The sequence below is a fragment of the Octopus bimaculoides genome, chromosome 18 (genome assembly GCF_046866305.1).
Source record: "Octopus bimaculoides isolate indiv1 chromosome 18, ASM4686630v1, whole genome shotgun sequence".
Lineage (NCBI taxonomy): Eukaryota > Metazoa > Mollusca > Cephalopoda > Octopoda > Octopodidae > Octopus > Octopus bimaculoides.
In genome coordinates, this window is record NC_142945.1 from 54,850,623 (window position 1) to 54,867,772 (window position 17,150).

Sequence of the window (17,150 nt, forward strand, 5' to 3'; positions counted from 1 at the left end):
ATGTAAGATGTTTGGAAGGTTAGAATCTAGAGAAAGATACAGGTATGGCTGTGTGGTTAAGAAGTTTGCCATAGAACCTCCGGGTTAGAGGTTCAAATCCACTGTGTGATCACTGTCAGCTAGCACATTATCTTATATTCTCACAAGTATCTTGTCAGTGGAATTGGTAGACAGAAACTGAAGAAATCTCAAGTGTATATATAGGCGCAGGCATGGTCGTGTGGTAAGAAGTTTGCTTCCCAACCACATGGTTTCGGGTTCAAACCCATTGTGGGTCACCTTGGGCAAGTGTCTCCTCCAATAGCTTGGGGCCAACTAAACCATTAATGAGAGGATTTGGGAGAAAGAAGCCCATCATATGTATAAATATGTGTGTGTTCCCCACTTCCATTCAGCAAAACAGACTGAAAGAACAGGCACCAGGCTTTAAAGAGACCTGAATACTGGGCTTGGTTCATTTAACTAAAACTTCTTGAACACAATGATGTGAATACATATATATAAGCATAAACCCATCCCCTTATATGAATACATCAGCATTTAAATGAGTTTCTTTGTCATGGAACTTTGAGGTTCAACAAACAGGGGACAATAAAATACAGACCAGACAGAAGTAAGTACTAAGAGTTAATATGATCAATTTAGACCCTTGAAGGCAGCTCTGAAAACTAAAACCAGAAAAAGAGTGTGCGTACACACACACACAGTCATCTGTATGGATATAATACTTGGAATATAATTGTTAAAATCAACTGTTTATCCATTACATCGAGTTTCTTGCCAGAAAAACACACATAAAATAGCATATCAATAGAGATGTGATGCACACCCACATTTTACATTAATACTAAAACAAGAGGGGACAAAAAAAATTTTGTATTCTTGGATTTTTCTTCAATTTCTTGTTTTTCATTTATTCTTTGATTTCCAAATCAATGTAGAATACAAAAATAAATGTCCATCATAGAAATATTTGTAATGTGCAAGTCCAACAATTTTACAGTTCTTCAATCCGAGGCAAATAAGGCAAACCTTCAATAAAAACCCCTCAGTCAAAGAGAAACAAAACATAAAAGCATTTACAAAATAATAATAAATGGCTTCTCATAAAATTTGGCAGAAGGGTGGAAATTTATTTTCTGATTTTTAAAAAATTCATTGCCTTTCAAATGAACAGCTGCTTTTTGTTCCAGATGGCCATTTTTTTTTAAGGAAGAATTTTTTGGAATGCTATCTCAACATTGACGAGTGGGAAGTAATGTTCATCGTTCTCAGCTGCTTGGAGCACCAAGAAGATACCTGGAAGGAGAGAAAAGAGAATTTACTCTAAGATCCACAGCTAATCATCATCATAATTTAATGTTTGCCATGCTGGGGTTTAATGGTTCACCCAGAACTAGCATACCAGAGGACTGTATCAAGCACCAATGTCTACTTTGGTGGGGGTCTCTTTGACTGGATGCCGTTCTTAAAAACAAATTACTTTACACAGTGTAGTGGTTGATTTCTTTTTTCTATGTGGCACTGCAACCAGTAAAGTCACCAAGTAACTCGCAAGACAAGCATTTCGCCCGGTGTGCTAACGATTCTGCCAGCTCGCTGCTTTACAATTACCAAAATATTGCCTGCAATTCTGGTACAGACATAAACACAAACGGACCAGGAGCAGTAGTAAAAGTATATCAAGTGCAGACAGTGGAAGGTATTTATGATAGAGGAATAGATGGGAAGTAGTTTGGTCAGATCATAGGTGGTTTGACCGTTCAGAAGGTTGGTAAGTAGTTGGCCAGTTCTGGTACATCCACTGTACACCAACAAGTTAGGTTCAGTCCCAACAAAAAGCACCTTGAGTGAGTTTCTTCTACTATAGCCCCAGGCTGATTTATGCCTTACAAGAGACATTTGGTAGAATGGAAATTGCATGGAAGCCCATCATGTGTGTTTCTGTGTCCACCCTAAACCCGTCATCACTGCTTGACACCCAGTGTCGGTTTTTTTACATCCACATCACTTAGCAATTCGGCAATTGAGACTGATAGAATAAGTATTGGGTTCAATCTGGTTGACTAAAACCCATGATGGTGGTGCCCCAGCATGGCCACTGAAACAAGTAGAAGATCAAAGAAGATAGATTATAAAGTATGGTTGGATGAGAAAAGATTAAAGAAATTACTCGTTGGCTTTGTTTAATTGATTGGCTAAACTAAAATCACATCAACAATCGTCACAGCTAAATACCACATCATTTAATAGTGTAGCTGCACTGTCAATCTTAATCTTGATTCTCCACAAAGAACAGCAAGTGGTATTCTGTAGCAAGGCAGCCTAATTCACTAACAGCAACTCTAGTTGATATCTTCATAAAACTATTTCTGTTAAGTACTTCTGCCATCAAAATTTTACCACAGATAAATTCTTCAGTAACAGAACTGCCAACTGCTTCCCACACTTATAAGGTTTCGACATATTAAGAATCTGAGCCACAGCTTTGCTACAAACTGAAAAATGTTGGAATGCATTCTGACATTATCATTTATAAAAGTTTCACGTTCAGGCAACCAGCTTCGAATCTTAAGGAATTATGCCATTTACAAGATAAAGATTTACTTCTGCGACAAACTGTGATTGTTAATGTGAAACTGAATTAATTAATCTTCTAGCTTCCAAACTGCTACATCTTGGCCATTCTCCATGGCAACACCTTTGCAATCACGTTCACAAGGTGCGACTAAACATACCATTTGCTCTGGGACATAAGCCACCCCTCTCCTTTTTCTTTTCGTTTTCTTTGTTTCCTTGATGAGGTAATTATCAGTTTCTTTTTCACAATAATTTCATCGTTTATAATTTTAGTGTTTTTTTCTTTCTTTTTTCCCTATAAAAATGTTAAAGAAATCTAATTGCCACGCTCGTTAATTGTTCTGTTTATATGTTAGATTAGATATAAAAGCAAGATTTATCCGCCACTAAACCAGACAGGAAGCGACATGTGAAGAAATAGTCTTCAGCACCATTAAATAATATAAATGTTGAGGTGAACTTTACCATTCTCCTCTCGCTTTGACAGCTTGTTTCCTTACTAAGCGTTTCTTATCGTCTAAAACGGGACCAAGTGCTCGAATTACTTCTCTTCGGTATGGCAGTAGAGTGGTTGTCGGTAGTTGTGTCAAATTCTCTAAACACTCAAGCGAAGCAATGCGTACTTTCTGCAGCAAACATAAAAACAAACAAAAATTATTACAGAGTTACATCTCTTTATTTATTTGTTTGGTTATTTTAATTATCAATAAGAAGAAAAAAAGAAGAAAAATACTCTCAGATAACGACTTCTGAAACTGTACACTTTTGAAGAATATAAAAAAAAAAAAAATAGATTTTAATAACACATGATTTTAAAAAAATATTTCTGATAAAATGAGAAAAGCTAATATATATTTTTTTCATGCTCAGAATTGCTGAAGCATGGAATAAACTACCAGCATCAGTTGTTAACCATCAGGACACTACACCTTTCAAAACTTCCATGCTTCCCAAAATTCACCAACAACACACCTGATACCCCCACCCCCTTTTTTATCCTATATACTGTTCAGGCACTCTTAGCTACTTTTTCTAATGGGTTGTAGTACAGCACCTGAGCAGCACTGTATACAATAAGTTCATTGTCATTTTTAAGTATCATATTATTTTTTAAGGTTGAAATAAAAAAAGAAGATAAGATAAATAGCTACCTCATCATTATCATCATCGTTTAACGTCCATTTTCCATGCTGGCATGGGTTGGACAGTTTGACTGACACAACATTTTTTTTTAATAAATATAAATAAAAAACAAAAAAAAAGGCAAGTTACCATTGAAGCATTTGTTTCAGAGAGTTTGATTAACTTGGGTACAACCAGATTAACATGCTGCGCTAGAAGATTTGGGCTTTCATCCAGTACGGTCTTCATAGTTGCCATTGTGGACATTTGGAGTTTGTTGTCGTCAAACATCAGAGCTAACACCAACATTGGTACCAACTGGCAAGAGAAAAAATAAGAGAGAGAGAAAAGTAATAATACTAAAAGGGAAGAATCAAATATTATTGATTGAGGTCGGAAAACATTTAAATGTTTACAATACGAGCAACTAACACACGGATCACACCATTGTTTCAATTAGAGCAAGACTCAGAAGCTGCTACAAGATGATATACTACAACAAGTTTATTAATAGGTCCACCAATGCCTCTTTCACAGGTAAATCTTGACTGCATTACCTGTATTTGCTACTTTTTATCTTTTACTTGTTTAGGTCATTGGTCTGCGGCCATGCTGGGGCACTGCTTTGAACGGTTTTAGTCAAACGAATTGACCCCGGTATTTATTTCATTTCTTGTAAAAGTCTGGTGGCTTTGTGTCAGGTGATGAGAGGTCATGGGTGAGAAGAAGACAAATGCAGACTCATGGTTTGAATGGCGTTGGTCACAGATGAGCTCAGAGCCAAGCAGAGGCTATACAAGCTTCATCATCATCATTTTGTCATTGCTGTAACATCCACTTATCCATGCTAGCATGGGTTGGACAGAATTCACTGGAGCAGATTTTCTACAGCCAGAAGTGCTCCCTGTCACCCAACCTTCACCTAGTTCCATGTTAATATTTCCTCCATGGCCAGAAGACAAGGGGACAGGGGAACATGTAAGTGTGTGTGTGTGTGTGTGTGTATTTATATTTATATATATATGTGTGTGTGTGTGTGTGCATATGTGTTACACACACACACAATGGGATTCCTTCAATTTCCATCTACCAAATTAGCTCACAAGGTTTTTGTTGGCCTAAGCTGCTACACAAAGACATCAAAAGCAGTTTTGCTCTCATAAGATAGATTTGAGCACTAATTAACAGCTACTTAATGAATTAACAACTGTATGAACGAATTTATTCAATACTGAGCAATTGCAGTGAACCCAAAGTACATTTCGGGTGTTGTTTAGCCTTGGGTCAACCGTCACAACCATCCAGAGATTTTAGAGGTATATAGAAAACATTCTCATGTGTCCTTTCCTTATTTATAATGATAGGATGTGATTTGGCTGTTATTTCTAGCAGATTGTGTTGTGACCATGCAAAGAGATTCGCTCTTGTGCTCACCCACCCTGAATGAAATGCAATACTTACAGGTGGGAGTTTGGAGACAAGAACTTGATGTGGTAGAAACGTTAATAAATGTGACACGGCTATCAGATAATTCTTCTTTAACTCTGAAATATGGAAAAAGAAAAAAAAGAAAACATTTAGTGGACTTTGCCATTTCACACAAGTTACAATCCTTTGTTGTTAAGTACCAGACATTATGTTTTTAGACCTAATCATACAATATTTTTATATTTTTTACAAGAGATACAATTTCCAAATATGTTTTAACGTCCACTTTTCTAAGCTGGCATGGGTCAGGTGGAAATCACTGAGGAAGATCTTCTATGGCCAGATGCCATTTTTGTAGCCAACTTTTACATTTCCAAACAAGGTTAATATTTCCTCATGGCCAAATACATTTTTGCAGACATTAAATCAATGATAATGGATCCCTGCCTGAAGAGTGATTTTCCAGCAATGAGCCAAAGAGGCTGAAGAATTTATGGAGCTAAGCTTCGTCTCCAAAGAAGCCCTAATTATTTGGAAAATCCTTGCAGAGGCATAGAGATACTTACCGGATTTTACTTCATGGAATGATTTTGACAGATGCTGTACATTTTCAACAAAAAGCCTTTGCTTGTACATAATACGGATCTTTGCATGTTGGGGTTGGCTTAAAACATCTTTATATTCAGAGAGAATGAGAAACATCCCTTCCGCTGCCGCTTCTCCCAGCTCTTCATCACTCAATAGATTAAATACCTAAAGTTAGAAGTAAAATAGGAAGAGATCAGGAAACAGACCAGATTTGATGCTATACAAGAAGTACTGGTATTCAAAAAAGTTAAAAAACAAAAACTCCCAAAAAAAGAAAAAAAATCATCCTCGGTCTTCTATGCTAAGTTGAACCTCCCATAAGCTAATTTTGTCTTTGACACACTTATTTCCTGAATATGCTGAAACTGGAGTGTATGTTTTATGCCAATGAATACGATGTTGAGTGCTGCTCACAGAAGGGGACAATGGCAAAAAGGAAACCAAAGTTGATACTGAGTTGGAGATAGTGGTGTGTCTGTCTGATTAATAGCTCGGACATAATTTCAACCACAAGGTCCAGCCCTTGCAAGTCAGTTTACAGCACCCCACAAACAGATTATTGAATGCCTGCATCTCAGAGTGGTTATCTCCTCTTCAGCAAAAGAGACTTGAAAGGCAGATGCTGCAAAATGACACAAAACTCAGATCCCTCTTATGATATTCCTGTCATCATTCAATGGTTGGTTGCACTATCCAGGAGCTCGCCATAAATAAAATACAGGGAGACAGCGCTAAGCAGTTACCAGTTCAAATATGCTTGAAGTTTGTATTTACACTCATCACTGCTTAGAGCTGTCAGCCTGGACTTCATTTGAAAGTTATTTTGAAAAAGTAAACGGCTAAATGCTTTTCCATACTCTTAGAGAATTGCTGTGTTGTTTGTTTATTATGAACACCTCTATGTATATATATATATATATATATATATATATATATATATATATAATGGAGAAATTGTACAATATGTATAAATAGATGATGAGTAAAGCACCGGCACAGTTTCGATTCCCTGTTGTTATCCGTAGATTTACTGCAGGAACTTTGCAGTAGCAGTTGGGGTAACAGTATTAAATAAAATAGGAGATGGAATGTGTAATAGACTTTATTGCATACAACACACGTTTCAACCTGCTCTGGGTCTCTTCAGGTACATCAATAAAAAGTCAGAGATTTCCTGAGTCATAAATATGTACAGTAACATAACCTTCATTTTGGATGGATGCTATAAAAAAAATCAACGTGATAGTTAAAGAAATAAAATGTAAGCTTACCAGTCCAACAAAGTTGTTAGCTTCAGAATGAGCAGAGATAAGGAGAGCTTTAGTAATCCAGAGCCACAAATGTAAAGCTTTCGCTCGAAGATCACCTGAAGAGTTATTTTTATTCATTAATTTATCTTTAAGTTGCTCTTGTAAACGATCTAAACATTCTTTGCCAGGAGAAGCTGGAACAAAAAAATAAAAACATATTTTTAAGCAATTAAACTCTTTTTTTTGCAGGTGGAAACATAACAAAGGATGGAAGCTCAGCTGAAGGAACTCTAGAGAAGGGGCATTAGGCTAGGTGGTGAGAGGCTAAAGCATGATAAGGGGACAAGCACAAGTGTCTTGCTACAGAGGAGATGCATGACAACCCAACATTATATAAGGACAGGCAGGAACAGCTGGGAAGGAGTTGCAGATGGTGGGGACAGTGTTTCCAGCATCTGAAGTTCCATCATATTACATAAGGAAAAACACTTACTCTGTCCGTGTTTGTTGATAAGGCCGGCAAAACATTTGGCTGCTGCTGTTCGTGTTATTTGATCTTTGCTTTGTAATGCAAGGCCAGCAAGTTGCTCGAGCAACTGTTGCAAGTCATCAATGGAAACCTGAAAATGAAACAAATCAAAAAATCACATCAGATACATTTTGGGATGGTTCTTTCCATTCACACACACACACACACACATTAGTTTACTTTCCAGCCACATGGTTCAACCCCCACTCCACAGCACACTGAGCAAGTTTCTTTTTGTCTAGCCTCAAGCTGACCAAAGCTTCATGAGTGGACTTGATAGGCAAAAACTGAAATTCCTCACTATGTATATATGTGCAGGTGGAAATGCTTGGGTCTCCTTGACTCGGTTTCACATGATAGCTGCAAACAAGAGCCTCATCATATGTACACATTGCATTTACGATGCAATGTGTACATATGATGACCCTAACCCTAACCTGTAATTAAAGTCAGAAGGCTTTGGTCGGACCAGGGCTAGAGTAGAAGACACTTGCTCAATGTGTCACCATGCGGTGGGACTGAACTCAAAACCATGTGGCTGGGAAGCAAACCTCTTCACCACATAGCCATGTCTACACCTGTAAATATTACAATCGTTTGTTTTATTATTAAAGAATGTCTGAAACAAAAACTCTGAAGAAATAAAATTTGACTAAAAATAGTTGAATCAACTTTTTTTTTATTAAAACAATAAAAATACTGCTGCTTCTATTGCCAAACTTCATTCGAGTGGGGAATTAAAATTCCACTACCATAAAAGAAAAATGTCTTGATAAAGTGTAAAAAAAAAACTAGATGCCACTTACCTCAGGAAGAAGACTGCATATGACAGCCATTAAAAATCCTATCAGTCGTGTTTGTTTGACAGATGTTGGCTGAAAGACATGAAAAATATAATCAATGAAGTTCTAAAATAGAAATAAAATGAGTTTCTGTAATCAAGAAGAAAAAAACATGTTAACCCTTTTGATCCCAACTAAGACCATTTATGGTTTGAAATACAAATATTGTGTTTTAAATAAAAACTTTCCAACAAAATATCAATTTTATGTCTCAAAAATCAGCTTAATAATAACTGCTATTTCATTAAATTCTTCATTATTTTCTAAATTAATTGAAACATTAATCTATTTCAGGATAAATATAGTAAAAAAAAAAAAAGAGAGATTAAAATACCTGATAAGTTCTGCTAACCAATTTACAAGTCAATTAAAGAGCCTGCAAAAGGTCACCTGACCAGCTAGAAATAGTAACTAAATTCTCACAAAACTACACTTGAGTGTTTTACAAAACATGAATGACACATTGGACAATGCAGTCAAAGATATTCAAACAGAAAGGATGGGCATGGCTGGACTATCTTTACTCATAAGGTCTGCTTTATCAAGGCTGACTAGAGACAAACCAACACTACTTTTGCAATTTTTAACTCCCAATATTCTACTTTTAAATTTTAGTTTAATACAAAGCATCTAAATGAATTAATTGCAAATATTATCAGTCAGTTCCCAATGTTAAACTACCAGGCATTTAGGTGTAGGTAACTATACTGACTAATCATAATTCAACATCTAAATGATGAAACTCATTCTTTATGACATGTGTCTACTCTAGCAGAAGTGAGAATCAGCAAAGTTAGGAACATAAATTGTGACTAAGGTTTGGTGGAAGATTTTAATTCAAAACTTATGCAAACAAGACTCAGAGCCAGAACCGGTTTCAGCCGGGTTGGTAATGAAAGGGTTAAACACAAACAGATCAAAAGCCACAAATCATAGGTCAGCCTGATTATGTTAATCTTAGGTTTAATCAACAACAAAAGGTTTACTATACCTTTAATGGACAAAATTTCATGTTCAAAGAAGCAGAAATGTCAAATACACTAAGATCTTGGTGAAGGAAAAGCCGTATCATTTGTTCCGATAATTCTTCTCCTTTCCTATAAGAAAAACACACCGTAAACAATTAAAAATAGGTGAATAGGCAGAACTGGTTAAAACATTGCTTTAAATACATCATCATTTATCTCCATTCAACATGAACTTTTCCATACTTGCAGAGGTCAAACAGAATTTGTTAAGGCAGATTTTTCTACAGCCAGATGCCAACACTCACTTGCTTCACCAATATTTTTTCCTGATGGCTTCATAATGATATCCATTAAAATGTCAACATTATAATCAAAGGGTACGTGTATGACATATGCCGAGGAACACAACTGCTGGCAGCAAAGGTCAGACTTTCTGAGAAATTTTATTAAATTGAAAATAAAACTTTTCTTTTACCTTTTGTCAAGCCTTGTTGAAATTTCCCTCAAGATAGAGCTTGTGCAGTCTGTGATTGAGTTTGTGGTGGACGAGACTTCACTTTCGACAAGATGACAAATGTTTAACTTTAATAATTGAGGCAGCAACCATGAATAAAAATACTCCGGACACATAAACGGGTGGTCAGAACAGTTGATGATTGTAATTTTGAGTAACGATTCCATTCCTTCGTGAAATAATTTACTGACATCAGACGTTCTATTGGGATCGCCTACAAACACAACAGAGCTTTCTTTAGATGGCATTTCAGCAAACAAAGTCTAAAAAAAGGGCAGCAAAAACACACTTCTTGCCCCTTAGTTTCTTTCAATGTTTTATGTCTCTACTCCCTAACCAGGCATCTTGGCAGATAAGCATCATCAGTTCACCCAGTCAAGAGTCACAGAAAATCAAAAGAAACATAAATCAACTATGCTTCATTATCAGATAATTAACCTTTCTGCTGCCAACCCACCCTGAAACTGCCCATGGTTCTATTAGACAAATTCTTCTTTGTTTTATCGTGATCTTAATTACAACTTTCCATCAAAAGTTCGTATTATGTTCCAAACACCAGCTTAATCAGCTTAATAATGACAAAGTTTATCATTATCATCGTTTAACATCCGTTTTCCATGCTGGCATGGGTTGGACGGTTTGACTGAGGTCTGGAGAGCCAGCAGCTGCACCAGGCTCCAATCTGATCTGGCAATGTTTCTACAGCTGGATGCCCTTCCTAACACCAACCACTCTGAGAGTATAGTGGGTGCTTTTTACATGCCACCGGCATAGGGGCCAGTCAGACGGGCTTGGCATCGATCACATTCGGATAGTACTTTTTTCGTGACACTGGCACGGGAGCCTGTCAGGTGGCCCTGGCATCAATCACATTCAGATAATGCTTTTTACATTTTCCTAAATTTTCCATTATTTTCAAAATTAACCGAAACAAAAGCCACATGTTTCAACAGAAATATGATAATGAAAAGGTTAAAGTCAGCACTATTGTGAAATACTTGTGTGTGAAGGTGATTAATAATGCAAATTACACTATTAAAGGTATTAAAGTGGATTCCATTACCTTTAACTAAATTCTCTAACCAAATCCAAATTTCTGGTAAGACAGCTTTTGTGAGTGAAGGTTGCATACAAATTGAAGAAAATATTTCTAGGGCACTGTTTATGTTTATTTGATGGCTTTGGTTCGATATGTTGTCTCTGGTTCCTGAAATCAAACTAACAGAAATGTAGATAACTAAAGGAAAACAAAATACAAAAAAATTGAGAGATGAAGAAAATACCAAAAGCAAAGCACCACAACTGATCTCTTTACATATAATCTGTATGGAATAAATCTTTCTTGATCTACAATTCCAAACCAAGAAAAATCTACCAAAATTGAAGGGGAAATTGTGCCTGTTGCAATTTAGTGCCAAGTAAACTCTGAAAGAGTCTGACCATTGCAAACAGTGTGTCAAGGACTATGCTGTCCATTGTGTCCCTTCCTTCTTCAAACACTGGTATATTTTATCTTTTATTTGCATGCGGCACTGGAATGCAGTCATGCTGGAGCACCTCTTTGAAGGGTTTCGCTTGAACAAATCAACACCACTACTTATTTTTTAAACTTCATACTGATTCTATCAGTGTATCTTGCTGAATTGCTAAGTCTGTGGTGATCTAAACAAACCAACACTGGTCAATAAGTAGGAGAAGGGGCACAAACACATAAGTAAAGAATACTACTAACCATTCTTTAAGATTTGAAACAATGCTGGCAGAACATTCTGTTGTATGATTTCTGGGTATTTGACTGATGCTTCAGATAATGTAGAAATACACTGAGATCTGCCAACAGAATTTGAAGGAGAAAAAAAAAGATAAAGAAAGAAAGAAAGAAAAAAAAGAGAACATTAATGTTTACAGTTTGAATAAATAATTAAATAAATTGATTTTTCATTAGGGCAACACTTGTTGACTTCTTACAAAGGGACAGATCTTATCATCCTCATTTAACATCCCTGTTGCTATGCTGGAATGGGTTGCATGGTTCGAGAGGAGCCGGCTAGGCAGAGGACAGCACAAAGCTCTACCATCTGCTCTACTCTGGTTTCTAGGGCTGCAGTCCTACAGCAGTTTCAGAATGATCAAAACTTTCAGGAATTTATCTAAATAACCAAGTACTTCATTATCAAGCTAATAATTGATTGACAGAATTGTTAGAGCATTAACACAATACCTTGTGGTATTTAATTATGACCTTTGTGTAGTGAGTTCAAATCCTACTGAGGTTGGCTTTGCTTTTCATCATTTTAGGATTGATAAAATAAAGTACGAACCGAGTATTGCAAATGATATAAATCAACTGCTCCCTAAGAACCATGAGCCCTTTGCCTGTCCTGTCCATCACATGTGATACACAAGATATATTTCCTTGGCATCCATGCATCATATATGATATACATTCCCAATTTTTTTCAACCACCAGAGGAACTTGAGACTCATGAAAGGAAAGCTTTATGTTACTCAGACCATATGAACCAAAGGCTGACTAAAAGCCTTGAAACAAGCCTGGACATTGAGGACAAACTTATGAAAATGCTTTGGATAAGCAAAGGGTGAAACAAATATTTTGAACATAACCTAACAAAAATCTCCTCTAAAAACAAGGATGGCAGGGTTTCATTTAAATATGAACACCATAGAATGAGATATTTTGTATTGTAGAACAAGAGGTCAATCTCAGGTAGGTAGAGATAATGAATGGATTAAATCCAATACTTACCTTAGAATTTCATCTTTTGTTTTACTCATAACTATGAGAATGTGTTGCATAATTAACGCCTTTTTATCAGGGTCGAGGATATCGTGATAATCCAACAGCAAAGCAAGACACTTAACACTAATCAAACAAAGTGAGACACTCGAGTTACTTAAACAAGTTGTGAACATGGCAAATATTTTGTTGAGATGCTGAGAGACAGGATTTTCTTCTGTAGAAATTAGAAAGAGAAAGAAAAAAAAGAGAACAATGATATTAATCAGCTTCCAATAGAAGGAGTGAAATATATGCAACAAGTGACAGAAAGAGAACAAGAAATATCCGATGTTTCAGAGAGTGTGGTTTTTTGTTTCTTTTCTATGTAACTAGAATCACAGTTGAGGTTAGGGATCAATTTTACAATAAAAAAGAAGTCTACTCACCATTCTTCAAATCTGGTAAAGATTTGGTAGCTTCTAAAAACCCATATATACACCTCAGAATAAGAACTTTCCAGTTTGACTGTTGAATATAAGAAATACAGAAGATTAACAGTGAATGAATCAATAATTGTGGAACATCACTCTATTTAATTGTGCAATGACATGTTGTGATAGAGAAAATTCATTTTCCATATGTGTGTGTGTGTGTGTACATAAATAAGTAGGTGACCACAGCATGATTAAATGGTCAAGAAGGTCACTTTGCAACTACGAGGTGGAGAGGAGGGGAGAGGAGGAAGTGGAAAGGAGGAGGAAAGGGAGAGGAAGAGGAGGTTAAAACAAAAGAGTAGTAATGGCAGGAGTTCAAATTCTGCAGATCCTGAACAAGCAAACAATTAATGAGAACCTAGAAATTATGTCTCCTTACCTGACATGCTTTCTCATTCATCTCCAAGAGCTCTGGTAGTTTTTGTTGAAGAATATAAATTGCAGAAACTTTTGATGCCGAAGCAGCACTATGAAGAAGCTTCATGTGATTAACAAACTGTTCCTCCTGTTGACTATTTAATCGGCAAACTGAAATGGAGAACATTCTAATGTATCCTTTATTTATTTAATCTGAATATTTGGTCAGCAAAAACACAAAGAAACACAATCAAAACAGTCTAAAATAACAGATGAACTGATCAATTCTGAAACTCGGTTTCTTTCCAGATCTGTTTCCCTCCTTACATGTTAATCTGGAATTCACCATAACAAACTGTTATATGCATCACTGCTTCTAAGTTGTGCAGAGGATGCATGACCAACCATGCAAGTCGTTGTATTGTTGCAACATGCAGCAGAATGTTGCTGTTCATTTTAATTTACAAACACATACTTGATAAGTTGCATTTTAATACACACCTCGATATTGTTTTACCTTCTTTTACTTAATTCTTTGTTGAATATACACCTATATATATATATATATATCAATAAAACAAAATATTGCTTATCAGGCATGAAACAATTGGTCAGCCACTAGTTATATTCTTTAACTCTTTAGCATTTAAACTGGCTCAAACTGGCCAGATTTGGCCTCTCACACCTACCCTACAATGTCATATACAGTCACATCATCGAAATCTCAAAGCTATGAGATAATGCATGGTTAATTCGAAACAATGAGAATAAATAAGCATTACATTTGACCGAGTAATCTGAATGCTAAAAGGTTACATTTAAACCCCTACAGCCTTGAAATACAAATAAACAACAACGACATTAAAAGAGAACAAATAAACATCAGTTTTAGTCCAGTTGTTCTGGCACCAGTTACATTTATTATGTTATGGTGACATAACAATTTTATTTACACAGCAGCCAGCATTGATAAAGACAAAGTCTCAAAACTGAGATCATGGTGAAGGAATGTAAGTGGAGGGGTGATAAGATATGACATCTTCAGCTTAGTCTCGAAAATATTTGAGATGCAAGGGTGGCTGGGTGGTAAGAAGTTTGCTTCCCAACCACACTTCAAGCGTCTTCTGCTCTAGCTCCAGGATCACCCAATGGCTTGTGATTGAATTTGATAGATGGAAACCGTGTGGAAGATCCTCATCATCAACTTTTAACATCCATTGTCCATGCTGGCATGGGTTGGACAGTTTGACCAGGGCTGGGAAGCTGGAAGGCTGCACCAGACTCCAGTCTGATTTGGCAATATTTCTACAGCTGGATGCCCTTCCTAACACCATGCATACAAACAAACATACACACATGGATGTGTTTTGTGTGTGTGTGTGTGTGTGTGTGTGTGTGAGAGAGAACTTGTCAACTTCCCCCAATGCTTAGCAGCCAATGCTGGTTTGTTAGCATGTCTGTGACTCAGAAGGTCACCAAAAATACTGAAGTTGATATATTTGACGGAGACCCCCCCACACACACACAAGACAGTGCTCCAGTAAAGCCACAGTTCCATGATTGAAACAAGTAAAAAATACAAGAATTTGACATTTAAAATTTTCTCTCATAAAAAGAAAACAAAAAGTTCTTTTTTTTTTAAAGTTACCTTTTAAAATATAATTCAAGAAGGAATTCAAAGGACTCTCGCTGTCATCCTGAAATTATTGAAAAAAAAACAACAAAAAATAAGATTTAAAATGACAAGTGATAGAATGGTACTGATTTATAGATAAAAAAACAAGTAGAAATAAGTCTAAGAGAGAGAAGGCAAAAGAGGGATGGAGCTGACCATTGCTGGACATGTTTTAGCCAAAAGTTTTTGGCTTTATCACAGACTCACTAATGCTGCCATGTTAACTTGATGCTGACCAGGGACTCTGTGAGTCTTAAGACTGATTTTTGCCAGCTGAGTGAACAGGAGTAACGAGTAGTGTTAGATTCTTCTACCACCATCATCATCATTGTTTTAATGTCCACTTTTCCATGCTTGAATGGGCTGCATGGAATTTGTTGAGTAAGATTTTCTGCAGCTGGATGCTCTTTCTGTCATCAGCCTTCAACTATTTCCAAATAAGGTAATATTTTCCCCGTGTCCCATGGAAAAACAGAAAATGAACACACCTACTTATATGACAGAAGATGACCACTAGTCTGGGACAGACAGACTTGAAACCTTCATAAGAATCTAAGCGAGCAACTAATAGCATAAACAGCAGAACAATTTACCTCAATTATTTGGTCAGTCAACGTAGATGTAATATTTTGTGTTGCCTTCAAAGCAGCCTCTTGAGCTTCTTTACTGCCAGATATCAACTGAAAGAACAAATTACACAACATTACAAGAACACCATTGCCAAAACAGTCTCTTTCTCTCTTATTAAAATTATCTACAATCAATTTATAGCTTTGTGGTTGATGTTTGATCAATATTGACATAATAGATGATATTGTTCTCATTGTCATTGTTGTCATTTTAACGTACACTTTTCTGAGCTTGCATGGGTCAGATAGAGTTTGCTGAGGCAGATTTTCTACAGCTGGATCCTCTTCCTGTGACCAACCCTTACTTGTTTCCAAGCCAAACCTGGACACGTGTACCTTCTCATCAAAATAGAAAACAAAGTAAAAGTCTCACCTCATTTCTGAATATGGAGAAGAGCACGTTTAATGATAAATATTTATTGAGAGCTTCAGCTCCATACACAGGGGAAACCTCAGCCTGAAAGAAAAGAGAGACAAAATACAAGTCAAATAGGGTGAAACATAGCAACTGTTTAGGTGGGATAAGCTACACAAGAAGAAATTAACAAAAAAACATCTTTAAATAGTCTTGAGGCAAGATCTCTCAGAAATACTTAAAAAGAAGCTACGCAAGTTAGATAATGATAAAAACTTGTAATTGAAATAATAACAGCAACAAATAATAGTTTAAGTATTATTATTATTATTATTATTATTATTATTATTATTATGATTAAATTCTGCCGAGGTCAGCTTTACCTTTCATCCTTTCGGAGTTGATAAATTAAGTACCAGTGAAACACTGGGGTCAATGTAATCAACTAATCCCCTCCTCCAAAATTTCAGACGTGCTTTTAGTAGAAAGGATTATTATTATCAAATAGAAACATTATTATTTTCTACTTATTAGATCAGTAACTGTGTGTCACTTTGAAAATTATAATTATTATGGTGAATTGGCAGAATCGTTAGCACACCAAACAAAATCCTTAGCAGGTTTCATTCATCTTTATGTTCTGGGTTCAAATGCCACCAAAGTTGACTTTGCCTTTCATCCTTTCAGGGGTCAATAAAAAAAAGGACCAGTTAAGTACTGAGTAATAGACTTACTCCCTCTCCACAAATTTCAGGCTCTGTGCCTATAGTAGCAAGGATTATTATTATTACTAATATTATTTCCTAGCCATTGTCCCTACATAGAAGCAAAACAATTATTAGAGATCAATAGATTTGAATTGATTTCAGACAAATTCTAACAGCTTTTATTTTACTAAAGGTCAACAACTGATTTTTGCCATTAAAATTAGTAGCTGATTTAGAAATATACATTTAAAAATCAAAATATAGTTTTTATCCACGTTTAACCTTTCTCATACAAGCTCACATGTTTTTAGTCTTCACATCCAACCCTTTTGTTATCAGATTTCTAAAGAAATACACTGCCTTTGTTTCAAT

The 17,150-nt window shown here is 36.1% G+C and overlaps 1 protein-coding gene across 1 annotated transcript in view; it reads right to left on the reverse strand.

The window, feature by feature from the left end:
- Positions 1-872: 872 nt before the first annotated feature.
- Positions 873-17,150, reverse strand: part of LOC106882939 (MMS19 nucleotide excision repair protein homolog) — a 32,681-nt gene continuing 16,403 nt past the window's right edge. Inside the window, exons 9-26 of the mRNA XM_089366302.1 lie at positions 16,090-16,173; positions 15,681-15,767; positions 15,061-15,109; positions 13,435-13,583; positions 13,008-13,086; positions 12,589-12,796; positions 11,554-11,651; positions 10,885-11,028; positions 9,783-10,035; positions 9,331-9,436; positions 8,304-8,372; positions 7,462-7,588; positions 6,990-7,162; positions 5,697-5,883; positions 5,164-5,246; positions 3,853-4,020; positions 3,046-3,206; positions 873-1,299 (exon numbers count right to left, since the gene is read on the reverse strand). Coding sequence (XP_089222428.1) covers positions 1,272-1,299; positions 3,046-3,206; positions 3,853-4,020; positions 5,164-5,246; positions 5,697-5,883; positions 6,990-7,162; positions 7,462-7,588; positions 8,304-8,372; positions 9,331-9,436; positions 9,783-10,035; positions 10,885-11,028; positions 11,554-11,651; positions 12,589-12,796; positions 13,008-13,086; positions 13,435-13,583; positions 15,061-15,109; positions 15,681-15,767; positions 16,090-16,173 — 2,253 coding nt within the window. The 3' untranslated portion in view covers positions 873-1,271. The remainder of the gene's footprint in view (positions 1,300-3,045; positions 3,207-3,852; positions 4,021-5,163; positions 5,247-5,696; positions 5,884-6,989; positions 7,163-7,461; positions 7,589-8,303; positions 8,373-9,330; positions 9,437-9,782; positions 10,036-10,884; positions 11,029-11,553; positions 11,652-12,588; positions 12,797-13,007; positions 13,087-13,434; positions 13,584-15,060; positions 15,110-15,680; positions 15,768-16,089; positions 16,174-17,150) is intronic.